This window comes from Phycodurus eques, chromosome 10 (genome assembly GCF_024500275.1).
Source record: "Phycodurus eques isolate BA_2022a chromosome 10, UOR_Pequ_1.1, whole genome shotgun sequence".
Classification (NCBI taxonomy): Eukaryota; Metazoa; Chordata; class Actinopteri; order Syngnathiformes; family Syngnathidae; genus Phycodurus; species Phycodurus eques.
In genome coordinates, this window is record NC_084534.1 from 12,838,186 (window position 1) to 12,857,442 (window position 19,257).

The 19,257-nt window shown below is 39.4% G+C and overlaps 1 protein-coding gene across 3 annotated transcripts in view; it reads right to left on the minus strand.

Moving 5' to 3' along the window:
* LOC133408632 (arf-GAP with coiled-coil, ANK repeat and PH domain-containing protein 3-like) overlaps positions 1 to 19,257 on the minus strand; it is a 69,543-nt gene that overhangs the window by 1,445 nt on the left and 48,841 nt on the right. The window contains exons 11-25 of one of the 3 annotated variants that reach the window (XM_061687724.1): positions 13,824 to 13,936; positions 13,215 to 13,266; positions 12,976 to 13,076; positions 12,473 to 12,584; positions 12,132 to 12,364; positions 11,447 to 11,516; positions 10,653 to 10,747; positions 10,342 to 10,562; positions 10,157 to 10,250; positions 9,048 to 9,148; positions 7,909 to 8,132; positions 7,707 to 7,816; positions 7,472 to 7,582; positions 5,445 to 5,506; positions 984 to 1,030 (exon numbers count right to left, since the gene is read on the minus strand). In XM_061687724.1, coding sequence (XP_061543708.1) covers positions 984 to 1,030; positions 5,445 to 5,506; positions 7,472 to 7,582; positions 7,707 to 7,816; positions 7,909 to 8,132; positions 9,048 to 9,148; positions 10,157 to 10,250; positions 10,342 to 10,562; positions 10,653 to 10,747; positions 11,447 to 11,516; positions 12,132 to 12,364; positions 12,473 to 12,584; positions 12,976 to 13,076; positions 13,215 to 13,266; positions 13,824 to 13,936 — 1,746 coding nt within the window. Of the gene's footprint in view, positions 1 to 983; positions 5,507 to 7,471; positions 7,583 to 7,706; positions 7,817 to 7,908; positions 8,133 to 9,047; positions 9,149 to 10,156; positions 10,251 to 10,341; positions 10,563 to 10,652; positions 10,748 to 11,446; positions 11,517 to 12,131; positions 12,365 to 12,472; positions 12,585 to 12,975; positions 13,077 to 13,214; positions 13,267 to 13,823; positions 13,937 to 19,257 lie in introns of all 3 variants that reach the window. The other 2 variants (XM_061687725.1, XM_061687726.1) reach the window with 2 other exon arrangements.

The following is a 19,257-nucleotide window of genomic DNA, read 5'->3' on the forward strand; positions in this document are numbered from 1 at the left end:
ATCTTTTATTGGGCCAAGGCACATACTTTACATAAGAAAAATCTCCTGGCACGCCACCAAACAAAATGTCACAACAATTATATGCAGTATACTGAAATAATAATGATCTAGTCTCAATTTTTTCACAAATGTACTTAGTGAAAAATCCAGGCCTCTTTAGTTGAACACAGTTCTACACTACTACATACTACAATAATAAACATCTTGGTATGGCTCTATTGTAGGTGTGTGGAACCTTTGTCCTATTATATGACGCAATGTTCATTACTATACAGTATATTACGACCAACTCTGTGAAATTAATACTTAAATGCTCTCACACGGTGTACATGGCACCACGGGCCATAGGTTCCTCACTCCTGATCTGCTGTGCATGAATGATTTGGTAACTTCAGACAGCAGCTAAACCATGTAATTATAACTACAAGTGTAAATACAATAGTAGGGTACAATAGTAGTAGTAGTAGTAGTAGTAGTAGTAGTCCTTCCATTAATTTTGTTTACTGCTTATCCTCATTAGGGTCATGGGTGAGCTTGAACCTAGCCCAGCAGACATTTACACCACGGATTGATTGGTCAGCAGCCAATCACAAGGTAGTAAAATCTGTATTGACTGTATATAATATGTCAAAATATTGTATTGTATTATACTACATACTGTATCTCATAATCACTAGCCTGGCCACTTCCAATTTAAAAAAAAAAATGAAAATAGATGTTTTATTTATTATTGTCATAACCTTTTCTTTTATCCAGAATTTTTTTCTCAAGGTACTTTTTAACTCTTGTATTGAATCTCATTAGATTGTATAAGTGTACCTTGTGTTGTGTGGCTATTAATACGTGATGCAGATATCTTGCAACGAGACAAGCCAGCTCCACGTTTTCAAGCAAAAGACCCCTCAAACAAACACCGTGATCAGAGCAGGAAATCACCAAAGTGTCCATGTATTAAATAAGGCGGCCCAGGATGCTTCACTCACTCTATCCCGTGGTAAGGATTTTAACCTTCTGCTGCCTTTGGCAACCCCTGCAGTGAGAGAGGCAATAATAACATGTCAGTTAGTTGTTATCATCCCACGCTGTCTTTCCTTGAATATAAAATGAGCGTTGAAAACATTCCTTGCAAGTAAGTAAAAATTTCATAGTTGGTGGTGGGGAAAAAAAGTGCTTGGGAGGTCACATGAATGTTTTACAAGTGGAGACACTGAATTATTCAAGGCACACGGTACTGCTGCAGGCTTAAAACTCCTGCACCACTCGATACTGAGTACTGATGTGTATTTTAATTGTAAAAAGCAGCATTTAAAAAAGGTACGGCACACCTTTATCAGCCTTTTTGACTGCTTTGAAGGCACCCACTGTTTCGAGGAAAATATGGACATAATAGAGCAGATTTTAAAAATGTCAGTCTCCCAACATAGACCAATCACTGGAGTCAAATATTGATAGTCATCAATTTAGAGAAATTATAAATATTGCTACAATGCTGAGAGAATGCAAGAGGACAAAAGCAATAAAAGCAAGTAGAGGCTGGGTTAGTTCATGAAGAGTTTCTCAGTTTTATTGGATTTGTTTTCTTTTTTTCTCTCAGTGTGTCTAAAAACATGGAATAACAGTTTCCAAGATGTCCAACTGAAAGAGAATTTCTTTTTGAAAGAGAATGAAAAGACAAACATGAAAAAGATCAGAGCATCACTATCTGCAATGGAATGCTGAGAGAGAGGCATGGAGTTCAAATACACGTGTACTATTTACAGCACCTTTTTACCACTCCTATGTCAACACACACAATGGACACGACATGGAATACTTCCTCAAGGGTGACGGTCACACCCCCCCTAGACTGATACTACTTGCAGTCTGTAACTATTGCCATGTGAGAAGCTCAGTTCTGTTTTTGATCATGTGAGCACACCAACAGTGTTTCTACCACTCTGTCACTTCACAAAGCATTGTAAGACGAGGCTGCATCTACTCAGAAACAGTTTCACTTTGAAGAAAACAAAAAACAAAAAAACCCTGTAATACCACACAAGGTCAGACACTTTCCCTTCAAAAGTCTTTGGCAGAGGAAATTAAAACCACATAAATATGAAATTACTGCTTGTGGAAAGGATTTGGACTGTGACATCAGAGAGGTCATGTTGGTACATGCTTCATCCACAGGACTGCACTGCACAATGTGAACAAAACCGTAGAAAAATATCAGAGCATGCTAGGAGCGGCAGTCATGTTGACTCGCCCACAAAGCATGCAGAGAACACTGTCAGCTATTAGGCATTGGAGTCTACAAAGTGTGTAAACATGTAGGAAAAATGTGCTCCATAATCTCATTGATATAGATATTGTAACTTGGAGGAGTATTTACAAGTAAATGCAGGTGTGGTTATCTAGCCATGAAGTAAATGTTCAGTAAAGGGCAGTGAGCGGCACAGTTGTTTTCAAGGGAATTGTAAATCATTTTATGGTGCACTTCCTGACTGCCACATCCCAACCACTAAGCTTATAGTTGACCAGTTTATCACCTCCTCCTCACCACTGAATGCAACAATGAATGAAACTAAACTAAATATATTTCCATAAACTCAGAAAATCTCTTTTAGAAAAAGAGATGCTGGTTATTGTATTCAAATGCTGGTTATTGTAGTCAAACGTAATGTAAGGCCTTTCCACATTCCAAAAGCGTGACGAAAAGGGATTATATGACTGCTATTGTGGAGATACTGTCATAACACTTTCATTTCCAAGCAATATTTTAAGACTAAAATGACAATCATTAACAGAATATTATAAACTGCATCAGCAAATGCATTGCACGGATCCTCTGGGAAGACAAACAAGAGACAGACAGACAGAAACAGACAAGAGTACCTGAAAACAAACTAAAATATTATAAAATTATAATACTGAAGGTGGGAAAAGTGCACAGTATTAGCACTCGAAAAAAAGGAAGCATTAACTTTTCTTTATAATGTCAACCACCGCTCGTTAACATCTCTTCCTGGAGTTCGTCGCTTTTGCAGCCGCATACGATAATGTAACAAACAAATTGGGGTTAAAGTGAGATTGTTAATTCTATAGTTTCATTTTTTTATGATTATAGTAATTCTAAATAAAAGCTCTTCACAGTGAACACCCACATAGTTGCCATTTGGATATTTTTTGGGAACCGATCCTCTGATTTTTGCTGAAAACCCCACCTATTCACTGTTTTTGTGCTCAGGCCCAAGCCATGTCGAACAAAATATATTGCTTTGGTGCCATGTAGCTGCATCTTGGCGTCAAGGAACTATGTTGAAGTAAAGGAGGAGCTTTTCTTAGGTAATAATCTTGTCAAATGATGTGATGATGATATGTTTTGACTTACAAATTCAGTTACATTGCCGCTGTAGGAATGGAACAATTTCTGTTGTTCCTACAGACTTTACCATCCTCTGATTGGTTGGTCAGCGGAAGCCACGCTTGACGAGCAAAACATGTCTGTAGCAATCTGTATACTTTAAAGGTTCCCTTTGATCAAACTTTCAAATAATCTTTCCATAATCTCCCCTTATTGGGTTTGCAAGATAATTTGGGTTGGAAATCCCCAGAATGCCCTTTTTCAAGCTATTCAGGTAGGTCTTTTTGCTCTGGCAGTTGAGACGTTTGTATTTCTCATTCATATGCAACATGTAAATAAGCTTTTCTCCGATTGGATTGCTCATCTTTCCCAATCTAAATGTGGAAAAAAGCTTGGCTCTGATTGGTCCATTGTCTACTAGCGTCTGGAAGCTTGTGGCGGGCAAGCATTAATAGGGACGTCACATCCTTCGATGTAGTACTATCATTTTGAAGCACAGTCACCAAACATTGTTATTTGGCCCACTATGAGGGAACGTGAACTGAAAACGGACGTGGATGAAAATTAAAAGAGACTTTGAGGTTATGCTTGTCATCCGCTTTCATTTTGATCATTGCTGGTGGCAATGAATGCAAGCTTCGTTGCTACATCCAACACAAAAACATAAAAAAAAAAAAAAAGATAACTACAGTTAAGTATTGTTGTAAAACACAACATGGACTGTATTTGTATGGCTGACTCGCTTACTTAAAACCCGGAAATGCCGTGTTGCTGTTCAGCTGAGTTGAGTGGGCCTGTAGCAACCACGAAGTGGGCTCAGACTCAAATATTAATTGACTAAACTACGTCACAATGACGGCGATTTCGAATCCACCCGTTTTGCAAGCCTTATGCCGTTTGACTTTTGCATTTAATTGACAAACCGCATAGAGATGTCTAACTCAAACCATGTCACAGACTCATTTTGACCTACTGTATATTAGGCATAAAATAGTAGAAAAAAAAAGTATTTTGATGGAAATGGACCTTAAATCAATTAATAATCAGCTTCTATGGTAAATATGATGTAGCTTGTTTAATTTTTCTTATGTTTTTGTCATGTTATAGATAAATATTGATTCTGAACTGCTCGAGGTGATGTACGTGGCACAGTTGCGTGCTGTTAAATTAAGTTTTTGTATAGTGTTGATGGTTTCTATCAATTGCAACGTGATAATGGTGGTATTAAGAGGTGCATTAATTTGGGTAAGTCCCCACTGGAGGCCTACGTACCAAATGCATGGCCCACCATTGGGAAATAAAGGGATTAAAGTTAACGACAGGAAGAGATGGAGCATCACCCTCTAAAGAGTCTTTGTATTTTGTCAGCCAAACACTAAAGAATTAAGTTTGACCAACGTTATATTTTGGGATTTAAATAAAATAAAATTGCTAGGAACTGGTTGACATGAAAATATCAAGTCCATACTTCATTTTTGCCAGTGTTTGTTTTTGTTTTACAGAAATGTATTATACTAGCATACTGTTCAACTCTCACTCTACAAAGCAGACAAGGCTTTCTCCCCCTGAAAGCTCCTCGAGTCTTTTTTTGTCACAGTTGTATATGCCTCCCTGACACCGCTTTATACGCACGGTAATTTTGTTCTTTAATGAATGAAACAACTGCTCTTTGTTTGCGTCATGCCACATCATAATGGTGAACCATATCTAAATGAGACTATTTACACCTCAGGCTGAGGAGAGATGGCATGGTCCGGGTTAATGGAGTGACAGGCAACAGAGCACCCGCAGCCTCCCATGACAGGTTAAAGAGGATGTTAGCAGAAAACCAACAAGCAGATGTCGTTTGACTTGATGTGGCTAGTGTGGCATGGTGAGCAGAATTCTAGCAGAAAATCAGAGGTGCATGGGGGCAGTTTAGTCAGCAAGAGTTAGAAAAGGTCCATCAGGGGGATTGCGTTGCCCATAAGCCGTGATCTAGAGGCAGCTACAGGAGGACTATACGGCTAGAGACTCTAGAACTCCTCTATGGTGAGGCAGATGAACTCTTGGATGCACTTCCTATACTGCTGCTCAGTGGGGCTCGTGCTGGGGTATTGACCTGGTTGTCCCAGGGGGGCTTCTGCCTCTCGCATCTCCTCATTCATCCGCGCCAAACGCAGGCTGAAATGACAGAGAGGACAAAGACATTAGGAAGTGGCTTTTGCTTCATTTTGTTGTCATATCCATCTACCCATTTTTTTTTAGTTAGGGTTGCGGGTGAGCTGGAGCCTATTCTAGCCGATTATGGGTGAGATGCGGGGTACACTCTGGACGGGTCGCCAGCCCAATTGACATTAAGTGGCACTTAGATTCATTGCATTTTTATTTTGGTGGCAACTAATTCCTTCATTCACTTTGCAATCCAAATAACAATTTCCAACACATACACAATCAATGACATCAAATTTTACAGTTAGTGTCGGCTAACTGTGTTTATAATACTTATGAATAATATACTAGCTGTGTATCACTGTTGCTTATGGTGATCTAGATCACTATCTTACCAAGAGGTGATCCTAATATTTTGCAAACCTTGTTTAGTTTGTCAACCACAATAATAGACATACTGAATTAATACCTCTCTGACTGCATCAATAAAAAAGAGCATTATGATCTTTTTAAAGTCAGAATTTTTGATACAGCTTTTGTAATATTTTTCATTATCTTATGCAGATGTACCTAATGAATTACCGTAATTTCTCATGTATAATGCGCCCCCCCAAAGTTGTACAATTCTATAAAGAAAACATGAAGGACCAGGCAAAACACATTTAATATTATTTTAACGGGATTCAAATTAAACTGTCAACCATTTCAGAAAAGCATCATCATTAAACAAAACAAAGAAATTAATGATGGTTGTTGTTCAGTCATCAGTCTTATTTAAAAAAACAAAACAATATTTCACAAATTCTGCCTGGGTATATAAACTTATGAGCACAATTGTACATATATGCAGTCATATGTACCCCTGTCATATTGGAATGAAAGTGTAGGCTACACCTTTTTCATAACCTCTAGGTGGCATACTAGAATGAAAGTGTAAAACATTTTCATAACCTCTAGGGGGCGGTGACATATTGGAATGAAATTGTACAGCTTTTTCATAACCTCTAGATGGCGGCATACATTTATAAAACGTGAAAGTCTTTTTAATTTTCTCCTATACTTATGTATAATGCACACTATTGACCTCTGACAATTTGGGGGGGGGGGGGGGGGGTGCATTGTACACAAGAAATTATGGTCGTAGTACAGTACATATTTTCATTAACCTAACCTAAAATAAAATGTAAAATTGTCTATTTTACTCAGTGTGCAAATCGTTTTTAATAATAAAATAAGTTATGCTTATTTGTAATTATTTTTCTTAAATTTAATTATAAGTATTTAACCAATGATTTAATTAAATGCATTTAAAAAGTATTTTACTGATATTTCTCCCATTTATTTATGTTAACATCTCAACATCACAGTGGTGAACCAGTTTTTATGTTTGTAGAATAAATGTTAAGATACTACATTAAAGTACTTAAAATATCAGCTGTGCAGTTAATAAATGGCCCAACATGTTGAGGCTTCTTTCCATGGCCTGTACACACTTTACAAAATACGTAAAGATGTTCGGGTGCACAACATGTGATAATTTTTGTCCTCAATCGGGTCAATGAGCTGAAACCTATTTTAGCCAACTTTTTCTGGCAGTCTGGTACAAAAACTGGCCAAATTAAGAAATATACTGATTTTACTTAATTTCAAGCTTCATAGCTATACTCCATGGTTAGATTGTAAGTGCATGCTCATGCAGTTTTCAAACCTGGTCACAATTCTCAACCAATCCCCATCCAGATTTCAGAAATGAATCAATTAAAAAGAAATGTAATGACAAAAAAGAACACAGAAGAAATACAAATAAACCCATTTTAAATAACCAATTGTAGGGGGAAAAAAAGCTAAATTAATGCAACAAATATTACAGGAGTTGATCATGTAAATGATTAAAGATGATTAAAGAACGGATGAGGTCGTACGTAAACCCTAAGCTATACTTTGCCCACCCCTGCGCAAAAGTGTAGGCCCACTTACAGGGTGACGATGTCCGCGTTGGCAGCCTGCACAGCGATGCTGAGCGGGTCGTACCCCTGCTCGTCCACCTCTGTCTGTGACGCCCCTCTCTTCAGGAACAGACACACCTGGCTGTAGAAAAAAAACATGCATTTAGTCCTATATGATGTACTTCAAGGACATGGAGTAAAAGTATATCCGCAGTAGCAAGGAAGGAAATAATTCAGTCGCATATCTTGTAAGCATAACTGCATACCCAGTGTGTCCCAGGTAGGTAGCGTGATGCAGCGGGCCTCTCCCTCTCATGTCCCTCTGGTTGACATCAGCTCCATTCTGAAGCAGGAACTCACAAGCTATCAGGGAGCCCTGATGGATAACAAGATCAGAAAAGTTTAAATACTGTATTAAACTGTATTAAATCCTAGATTGCTCCCAGAGTCAAATAAAGCTCCTCTCACCCCCATAACAGCCTGTATGAGTGGCGTTTTTCCATCCTCTTCCTCACTTGGAGCGTGAACGTCCGCGCCGTGAGCCAGCGCCTCCGCCATGAGGGGGAAGTTGTGCAGACGGGAGGCGCGGTGAAGCAACGCACCGGGGTGGAGCTCCCTGGGATCCTCTGGGTCTGAAGGTACTTCCTGTTCAATTTCTACCTCACCACTGGAGGACTCCTCTGATTCCGCTTCTGGTGGACAAGGGCAGTGACAGAAGCTACTTCAATATAACTTTGAAGCAACGCAGATGCCAGCCAGGTAGCTAGCTAGTTGGCTAGAATGGAGGCAGCTGTTCCCAGCCAGTGAGATCGGTGAAAAAACAACCTTTGGCTACGGTATGGTGAGGGATCCTGGTTAAATTAAACCATTTAAACTTTTGATTTATTTATTTTTATTTTTTAAACTTCAGGAGGGAAAATCAGCAGCCAAAATGTGCCAGTGCGCTCTCTTTCTTTATTACTCTTTTCAATATATCATTTTCAAATAATTAAATTGGATTTTTCATTTGTTTGTTCTTTTTTTTATGGAATAGTACAAGGAGTAGCGATTCAATTCTTATTCGGAAGTCATGTTAACTGGGAGGGCTGACACTGAATGAGTTAAAGAGGCCCAGATTTCACACTACAATGCACAGTAAGTCAATTTGTGAGGAAATTTAGAGGAGCATTTTATTCTGTATTAATAATTTTTGTGACATTTCTTTGTGGTGGTGTGCCTTGAGATTTTTCTCATGTAAAATGGGTGCTTTGGCTCAATAAAGGTTGGGAAATGCTGCCCTTGGGTGTGTGAGCGGTGTGAGGGATGACATCAGATCAATCTGATTGGCCAAGTGAAAGTCTTTCCGCAATACCATATCATTGCATCATTATTGGGTTACTTCAATAAAAGTAAAGCAACCAGTTCTAAATGAGCGGCATGTTTTGCTCTTTGAGTAAATTTGACTTTCATGTTGATAGATGCCCCTAATTGGGTTCCCAAAAATTCCCCAAAAGAATACAACTCGAATGAGAGTGCCAGAAAATAACCTATTCCTATTGACGTGGGCTTTCCCCTTTTAATATCACTCCTGTGTTTGTGTGTGAAAAGAACACACACCCTCAACGTACCTTCTTCAGTGACACGGTCCACCACGGAGCCAAACACCAGGATGTCAGTGCTGCCGTCAGTGCTTCCTCCCAACCCGCTGTCGCTGCTCAGACCTGCAGGGCCAAACCACGCCAAGCCACGGACATGTTAATTATTACGTAGGGTGTGTCTCGTGCACATGGCGCCATCTCTTGGCTTTTCTCTCCAATACTTTTATTTAGGGGTGGGGACAGTATGGCCTGCGGGCCACATACAGCCAACCGGTTCTTAAATCTGGCCCACCAAGCATTTACATAACAGGTGTCAAACGTAAGGCTCAGATCCAGCCCGCCACAATTTTTTCTTTGTAGCCCACTGAAGAGTTTATTTTCTACATTTAGGATTTGTTCTTTTGACTTTGGCAGAAAATCTTTAACAAAATTGCTTTCCCCCCACACTTTTTACAGCTATTACAATGATTTCACCCCCACCAAGTCCATTCTTAACAAAAACTGAAAAATACATGCCGTTGTATTGTATACTTAAAACACCATTTGGTTTTCACAATTTTACATGACGCTTGATTATAAAATCAAATTGTTGTTAAAAATATATAGAATAAAATTAATCATTAATATAATACAGGTACAATTGTTTATCAGTAACAATATAATGAGATGATTATACATTTATGGTATACGATTTTCACAGTCATAAGGGCCCTCTGAGGGAATCCATGCCTATGGTGTGAGCCACGATGAAAATTAGTTTGACACCCCTGATTTACATTTGTTGCATTAATTTAGTCCTTTTCCGAGAAGCTGTTTATTAAAATGTACTTCTTGAATTCATTAAATAATTGGTTGATTTCTTCATTGTAAATTAAAAAAATATATACTGTATGTTTAACTTTTTAAAATTAATGATGGTTCATTAATTATGATGGAATTAATTATGAACAAAATTAAACAAATATCTTTTCATTCAACTATTTTACATACTACATTCTACATTTTGCAAACATTATTTTTTTAACTTTATGTATGATCTGGCCCATCTGTGCGTTTAAAAAAAAAAATTTGGCCCTTGATCACAAAAGGTTGCCCACCCCTTCTTTTATTTCAAGGTCGAGTGATGCAAAGTAGACTTACTGCGAGGGCCAGAGCCCGTGTCAAAGTAGGAAAAGAGGGAGTCCAGCTCATCTGGACAGAATAGTGAATCCCTGCGAAACCTGGCTGCAGCTGCTGCCAAAGGTTCACAAGAATAAAAGAGTAAGGTTGGTTCGAAAGTCGGTAATCAGCACACAACAACCACAACGCTTGTTGTCCCACTGACCTGCTGAGAGATTCGCAGGTGAGGCACTGCCAGGCTCATAGCGATGGTATTTCCTGCGGGCTTTGTTCGGCACTCGAACTGAGTTGTTGTGTCGCTGGCACCTCTTGACGGTCCACGGTCGCGACTTCCTTTCACCTTCCACCAACGTCTCGCTCCCACTTATCTTCTTTAGGAAACGTTTCTCCACATATTTGGACTTAATCCAGGCTTCCTTCTCCTGTCTGGAGCAACAAAGCCACAACAGTGGACATTTTTTAAACTTTCTAATGACATAAGTGAGAGCGTGGCGCCTGCAGCTCTCAAACACCCACCTTGTACTGGATGGTCCGGGTTTTTTCACCCTGAGATCCTCACAGGCTCCCTCATAAATTTGATTGATCACAGTGTTCCCTAACTCACACATCAGCTGAACACGAGAGACGGAGAGATGGGTGTTAAAGAATGTCACTGAAAGGTGGAAAAACCTAGTGGGATGAGTTTGCAATGGGACAGAAAATGCTCATTAAAAATTTACAGAAAGTGTGTGGTAAATTTCAATGGGAAGTTAAGATGGGGAATTTTAGAAATATTCCAAATTGGAAACATTCTAAGGGAAAATGGGAAGTAACTGGGAATTGAGGATAATTTAATGGAAAGGTATCTTATTCAAGCATAAAAAAAACGTTTTATTTTGTCATAGGCAGACATCCATACAAAATGCATAACTCTCCTTGCACATGTGAGGGCATTACAGTAAAGAAATGTCACTTCACTTGAATGGCAGTTTATCTGACGCTCAGTCCTAAATCAAATATTGGTACACAACACACAGAGAGGGGAAAAAAAAAAAGAAAAACGACCAAACGACAGCTCGTAACTTGAAAAATTTGTAATTCAAAGTATCACTGTACATGCATGAAATCTAGTCGTCTTAATCAGGATTATGCTAAATATAAACTACTGAACATTTAAATTTACTATTAAGAGCCAATCTCCAATTTTCTCAATTCCTGGTTTGTTCCTGTTTATTCCCTTAAATTCTCATGGAACGTTTGCAACTTTGAAAATTGGAAGAATCCTGTAACCCTATGTGGGATAAATATCACAAACAGAAGAACTGGCATACCTTGAGTAGTTCTGGCTCCCATGAGTCAAGAGTCAGTGAACGCACTTTAGAGCAATGGACTCCGAGACTCCTGAAAGAGAATAATTTGACACTTAATGAGACACTTTTTTTTGGTCGTGGTATTTGTAGAAACTGCCATGATACATGCAGAACATCTAGCAATTACGCATTCAGGTTTTGAAAATGGAAGAAAATAAAGAGTTGGTTCACACCTTTGGAGCTAAGCGATAATAGCTTCTATTCTTCTGGAACATATTCTATAATAATATTTTGAAGTGTCTGGAGAATGTCTTCCACAACAAACCTATCAACATGTCTTTATGTCTTCATTATTATTATAATTTATGTATTACAAATATTCATCCATCCTGGGCAAACAATCATTGCATACAACAACCATACCTACAAACGGTTGTACATTTACACATATTTAGTGTCTCCAATTAACCTAACACGCATGTTTTTGGAATCTGGGAGGAAGTTTGAAAAAGCTATAAATATCTAATCGTATGAAATTAAATACAACATATTTAATGTAATAACTTATTATTATTGTCATTTTGATTACGATGATGATTATTATTACAGTTTATTACACCTTTCTATAATATCTCACAATTTGGAAGCGCATATATCATAGTCTTCCAGGTTTTATGCAAATGGGATGAAGAGTAAGGAAGAGAACCTGTGGATCCCTGAGCACTCGATGCACAGCAGCACTCCGAGGTTGATGGAGGCCCAGCAGGGAGCGCTCTGGCCGCAGTCACAACACAATTCATTGCCTGGGAGATTCTGCACCCTCTGAAGGAGGCCTTCACCCCCTGCCCGAACTCCTTTATCCACCTTCTCCCCCCTGTCTCTGGGCTCGTTTGCTGAGTCGATACTACTGGTGGAGGGCGAGGCTGTGCGATCCAGGCGCTGTAGAAACAGGGAATACAAACACATACAGTAATTACAGTTCAAACATGACATCAACATAATGAGCATCATTCCCAGCTAATTCCACAGCGTTGCCTCTATTCATACCTCGATGTAGTAGTTGTCAGCGATGTCTTTATAAGCTGAGGCAATGCTTGCTTGGACCGCTTGGATCCACGCTTGCCTCAACTTCTCTGACTCAGCCTGAAGCATGCAGCTCCTACAAAGTGATGGAAAACAACTTTTCACATGCCACACAACTAAACTTGAATAGTGTTGTTTCTTTGTCACACTGACTGTAAGTTTCGGTCATTAGGGGCATCTCTCAAAGTAACGACTTAGTAGTTAGCTGAATCACATGCTACGCAAGTTAGAGACATCGACATGACATTAAGTTCGTAAGGCAACATGAGACGAGTCAGCAACTGTAGATAATGCTATGTGATTAGTTCAGCAGCTAAATGATGCATGGCACAAAAAAATATATATTTTAGAAAAATCAGTTATTGATGAAGAGGATAAGTAAATAAGCAAACTACAGTATAAGTTATGACTCATTTTAGATTAAACTCTATTGTTTGTTGGGCTACACTGTACATATTTATACTTACTTGGTGGGTGAAACCACCTCAAAACAGAACCTCCTCTCGTTATCTTCACACGGTTTGACGGAGCACAGCCTCAGGTCCTCCACCACCACTGTCAAAGAGTCCTGTCATTGGGGGAAAGGAGCTTTATAATCACCATTTTAGTGACAAATTAGACCGAAACTCATCTTCATGTTAGTACACTTCCATCATCACAAAACTCACATTCATGAATGAGATAGAGTTACAAAATCCAATTGTACCTTAAGTTTCTTTTGGTAGACCAGCTGGCTGTTCTGTATGGAAAACCATCGCCTTGGAGTGAGAGAGGGCATGAAGTTAAGCAAACTTTATCACTAATAGTGAAAAAAAAAAAAAAACACACACAGATTATCTCAATAATGATTAGAATGCCCATCATTATAAAATTGGAAATACAGTACAAATCCTTTTTCCAGATAAGGATTATTATATTATATAAAATGTATGGCCTATACTGGATGCTTGACAGTTCAAACCTTACACTTTAAACACAGTAAGTGTACTAATGTAAGGATTAAAGTTACTGGACAGCCAAAATCAAGATTTTTAAGTGAGAATGTTTGATGCAGATGGAAATGCCTGCTTTGGAATTTTCTTTATTTTTTAAAAACAGATAAATACAGTTTAGTTAACCCTATGTAGTGCACTGAGAAAAACATTGAGTCTTACTGCATGGCCAATATGGGAAATACATGACACAAATCTCACTTTCGTGCTCATATAAATTTTCTACATGCATTTAACCTGACCATGTTTTCTCTAGTTGGTGCTTTCACCATTTATGAATACCAATTCAGTTTCATTTGTCTAATTAGGTTCTTCCACTTTACCTGTTCCAGGTCTTAAAAGCATTACTGGCCCTCTTGAAGAGGTAGCCCTCCATGACCACACCATTGGGGGCATCCACATTGAACTCCAACTTGGGGTCATCGTAGGAAAAGTCCTGTGGAGACATGTTCATTACATTATTGCTCAGCTCAAGTTTGGAATCATGTCCTGACTCATTTGAAATGAGTGGCTCAGATAATGAGGAAGAAAAACACTTAAACGCACTTAGCGCAGTTTAGTGATGATTTAGAGAACAGATAAGATCACACTTGGAGTCTATGTTAAGACAACAATTACATGCTAATCATATATTGAGACATGCAACTGTTGTGCATATTTTCCACAGTGGCTTCATTGTGAGAGCTGGTTGACTCAAATGAGGAGTCATTAACTGTCAATTCAGGTGGAGTTTACATTGTGCAGAGGTCAATGCGAGGCCATCTGTTCTTCAGGTTACCTTTCCACATTGCCACACCAGCTCTGTGCCTTTGCATATATCAAGTTAGCCTCTCAGTTTCTGTCAACACAAAGCTGCAATTCCACGGAAAGGAAATAAATCCGGTGGCCGCTTGCTCAACCAGGTGGATGACAAAAAGAGAGAATGTGAGACTGATAAAAAAGATAAGGCAGTTCCAAGGTCAGGTTTCCGCTTTGTTGAGGGGGCCTTGAGTTAATACCAAGTTAATGCTGTAATGATGACCACATGAACAGTGGTGAAGCAACTAATGTGATGGACACATCTGCCCTGGCTACTCAGTACAATATGGCTATATTGTACTATCGTACAATCTAAAAAAAAAAAAAATAAATAAAAAAGACGTATGCTGCAGAATCGGCAGCATTTAGTCTTAATGTGAAAAGACACACCTCCCTCACACGCAGGAATTTCCCTCTGCATGTTTGACACCACGTTACATGGCCTTCCTGCATCAGTTTTGATGAGGAAAAAAAGTGTTACTATCTAGCGATTAAGTGTTACTATCTAGTGATTAACCTATTTTTAGACTTGTATGGCAGCTACGAATGTTGAAAAGTGCACAGCATGAAGTCGACTACCTCCACTAAGGTTCCCTTTGCACTACTTTAAACGCGACTCCTCCATTTGTTTACACTAGATGAATGACAGTATGAAATTAGAAGTTCTTTAAAGTATATTTGATGGCAACAGTGTGATTCAATTCAGGTTCAATGGTTTCTTAAGAGAACTATAAACAAATCAAACCGTAACAGATTATTTGTTTACTATGCATCGGTTTTATATACTGCTTTTTCCTCATTAGGGTCACGAGTGAGCAGAAGATTATCCGAGCTGACTTTGGGTGAGAGACGGGGTACACCCTGAACTGGTCGCCAGTCAATCACAGTCTCTTTTACTAAGAAAAGTAAATTTTTTGTTCAAACAAATAAAAAGTCACAAGATTTGGATAATACAATAACCATACTTTTGTTGGACAGCTATGATAGAGAGAGAACAAAACAAGTCAGCACGGGTGTACGGGTTTCACATGTGTCAACCAAAAGCGTTTCGTAATGTTCCTACTACTACAGCTACAGCTAAAGGAAATAACTTTCCTCACCAGTGTATAGTTCAGCCGTCCAAGTATCTTCATCTTTACCACATGGACATCCAAAAGCATTTTAAAAAGAAGTTAAATTAAAACATAAATTAATAAAATTAAATGAACAAACAAATAAATAAATGTCTAATAATGCGAATACATGTGGATGAGGTAAGAGCCTCTCCACTGTATCCCTCAGGCAGTTAACTAGCGCGTCCCTCATCCATTGAGGCTAACAGCAGCCCACTCGTGCCGTTCCTCCACTTCCACGCACTGGTCTGCACACTTGCCTCGGCGCGTGGAAGTGGCGTGGGTGCTCATTTCCATACAGCTGTGAGGTACTCGTGCCCCCATGACCCTACCACGGCTGCCGGATCAAGGGACCAAGCATTTCATTGCTCGGCCACCCCTCCCTTTGTCAAGCCCAGGGCTACATCCCCACTTTTATGGAGGAGTCGGCTTTCCATCTGTCTGTGGATGTGACAACTGTTCCTGCCTAATCAAGCTGACATTCTGGCTCCCCCAGCTTCGGCATGGAGCACCCGCTTCCCACCTTAAATCAGCCACGACCTGAAGAATGCAGCACACAAGTGGCACAAGGTTACCATACCACAAGGCTCGTATGGACGAATGTGGCAGACTTTGATATAAAACAATTGTTTAATAAACAGAGGAAGTGGGAAATTGCATCTTTTGTTTATTTAAGAGCTTTAATAATGATAATCTTAAGTGGTCTATTAAATTTAGTTGTTGTGTGTCAGCTAGTGTTTGTACATTCAACAAGACAGAATATTACCAAAAAACTTATTCAATTACCTTGCTTTCCCCCAAAAAACAGTGATGGGTTAATAAAAATCCAACCACAAAAGATGCAACCAAATTAACAAGTTGTTACAGTTAAACGTGTTCTTCTCCATTACGTAAAAAGCAGTTACATTGCACACTTGCTTTCACTTCATCGGGGAAATGTGCACAATTAGACAAAATTAAATATAAATATTTGCCTTTGCAAAAAAAATAAAAATAATAATTGAATCGTTATTGTTATTATTATCCAACATACTCTATTTCATTAGCCTAATAACAAAATTGCCCAAGTCATTTTTAACTTGATGTCCTATTAATAAAAATACCAACGTGCTTGCTAAAAATGTTTCTTCTTTATGTTTGTGTAGATTCTCAGCCACCCAAGAAGTTATGGTAATCCACAAAGGTTGAATTGAGGCAACTACATTCTTCTTGTTTGTTGAATTTTTTTTTTTTTCTTGTTTTAGGAAAACATTGAACAATGACTTAAGCAATTATGTTATTAGGCTAACAATTTATTATTATTGTTGCTGTTTACAGTGGTGAAGAACTACTGTGTGGTTATTTTATTTAGCTACAGATAATCTCTCATATTTTTGTTTTGGATCATTAGGAGTACCTAATGTTTTTACCTCTGAGTGTATCCCCCCCCCATTCGCCTTGAGTTACTTTCTGTAAATCTAATCCCCAAAAATTTTTCGAAATGTGTTTGCCCGCCTCGCACACACAACAAAGTTGTAAATGCTGGAAAAATGGAGACGGAGCAAAGAGCGGTAACAATCCCCTGGGAGCCACAATGAAGTAGCATCTACACAAAAGTAGGCAGTGAAAGGACAGCAGGGAGGAGTTTATAACAAACGGGGAGGAACAATCACCAATTTAACAACAAAAGAAACCTGCCAATATGTATGGATGAAGGCTGAAGGCACCTGCCTTAATTTTGACAGGATTCCCTCACCTGCACCCCTGTTTTGAACTAACTTATAATGTCTAATGTAATGACTTCAGCTCATTTCTGACATGTAACACCTCATCCACTTCAACTTGAGCCTGACGCACATTTGTAATCCTCTCATCTACTGCACTGATTTAATGGCCCATCAAATAATAATAGGTTTCATCTATTATTCACAAAGTCTGCAGTCTCGTGGCTTCCTGCAGGTTTAAAAAAAGAACTTCCTCTTTATTGGGAAATCGTCTCAAATGACTCGTGGCAAACATTCTCTGCTCCTTTTCTTCAAGTTCTTTTGTAAATTCTTCTTTATTTAAATTTTTGTCAAGGGCCACATTGTAGTTATGGTATACCTCAGAGGCCCGGTATCTATGTGAAAACATAAATACATAATGGTTTCATCATATTACCGTATTATATGCACCCAACAATATGACTAGTTTTGAAATCAGAAATCAGAAATCAAGGAAAGTGTTTGTTCAACTACTGTCCAATTCATTTTAAAAATAGGTTTGGTGACAAAAATGCCTGCAATAATATCTCAACATTATTAAAAGCTAAGGAAATTTTAAATTTGGGTACAACCTTTAGAAAGAAACAGGAAATAGACACACATGATCTAATTTCGCAGGCCACATAAAATGATGTGGTGGGCTGGATCTGGCCCCTGGACCTTCAGTTTGACACCTGTGTGTTAGACGGACGCCACTACTGGAAAAAAAAAAAAAAACAAGACAGTGAGAGAGAGCACTTTAGTGTTCCTGATATGTAGCCTACTTAAGTAGTTGGTGCGGCTCTACATTTCCTCGCATAAAATCCGTTTACTATAATTCACTTGCGGCGGCACGGTGGACGACTGGAAAGAACGTCTGCCTCACAGTTCTGAGGACCGGGGTTCAATCCCCGGGCCCGCCTGTGTGGAGTTTGCATGTTCTCCCCGTGCCTGCGCGGGTTTTCTCCGGGCACTCCGGTTTCCTCCCACATCCCAAAAACATGCATGGTAGGTTAATTGAAAACTCTAAATTGCCCGTAGGTGTAAATGTGAGTGCAAATGGTTGTTTGTTTATATGTGCCCTGCGATTGGCTGGCAACCACTTCAGGGTGTACCCCGCCTCGTGCCCGATGATAGCTGGGATAGGCTCCAGCACGCCCGCAACCCGAGTGAGGAGAAGTGGCTCAGAAAATTGATGGATGGATAATTCACTTGCCCTCACCCTCACACTCATGTGTGCTAATACCATCTGTTGCGTTTGGCTACGATGAGGAGGAAGTGGGTTAAAACCAGCCTGGTGCACAGTCACATCTCTTCAATCCCGTGACCTCGTGTCCTCTAGTCAGTGGCCTTGTATTGACTCGGCCTAAAACTACAGGCCCACATCAGAGAGTCAGGCCAACTGCAGTACTACTCAGAATAACAGTCCCATTCTGGCATAATCCCAATCAGTGAGGTTTAGCAGGATTAGGTTTTACATTATCGTGCACTCTGACAGCTCAGTGCGAAGCGGGTCTTTCAGCAGACAATCCGATTTATCAATTGCAAAAAAAACAAAAACAAAAAAATTATAAAGGAAATAAACAACAATTGGCGCCATGGTGTTTGACTGGTTAGCACATCTGCCTCACAGTTCTGAGGACCTGGGTTCAAATCCGGCCTCGCCTTTGTGGAGTTTGGATGTTCTCCCCGTGCCTGTCTGGGTTTTATCTGGGTACTCCGGTTTCCTCCCACATCCCAAAAACATGCATGGTAGGTTAATTGAAGACTATAAATTGCCCGTAGGTGTGAATGTGAGTGTGAATGGCTGTTTGTTTATATGCGCCCTGTCTGTGATTGGCTGGCAACCAGTTCAGGGTGTTCCCCGCCTCTCGCCCAGGGTCATGATCTCACAAAACTGATGAAAAAGAAAGATTTATGGTTTGGCGCCGATGTTTTCTGAACGTTGCTGAAGGTTGCTGGAGTAGAGAGCCATTGTAAAATGGCAATGTTCTCAAAAACGACTTGCTTTGGAAAAGACCTCTTGCCGTCGAGGGAACCCACTTTTATACAAAAAAACAACATCGGGTAAGACATGTTTATTTTTATTTACAGGTGTTTCAGTTTCTTGAGTCAGGGTACCTTCT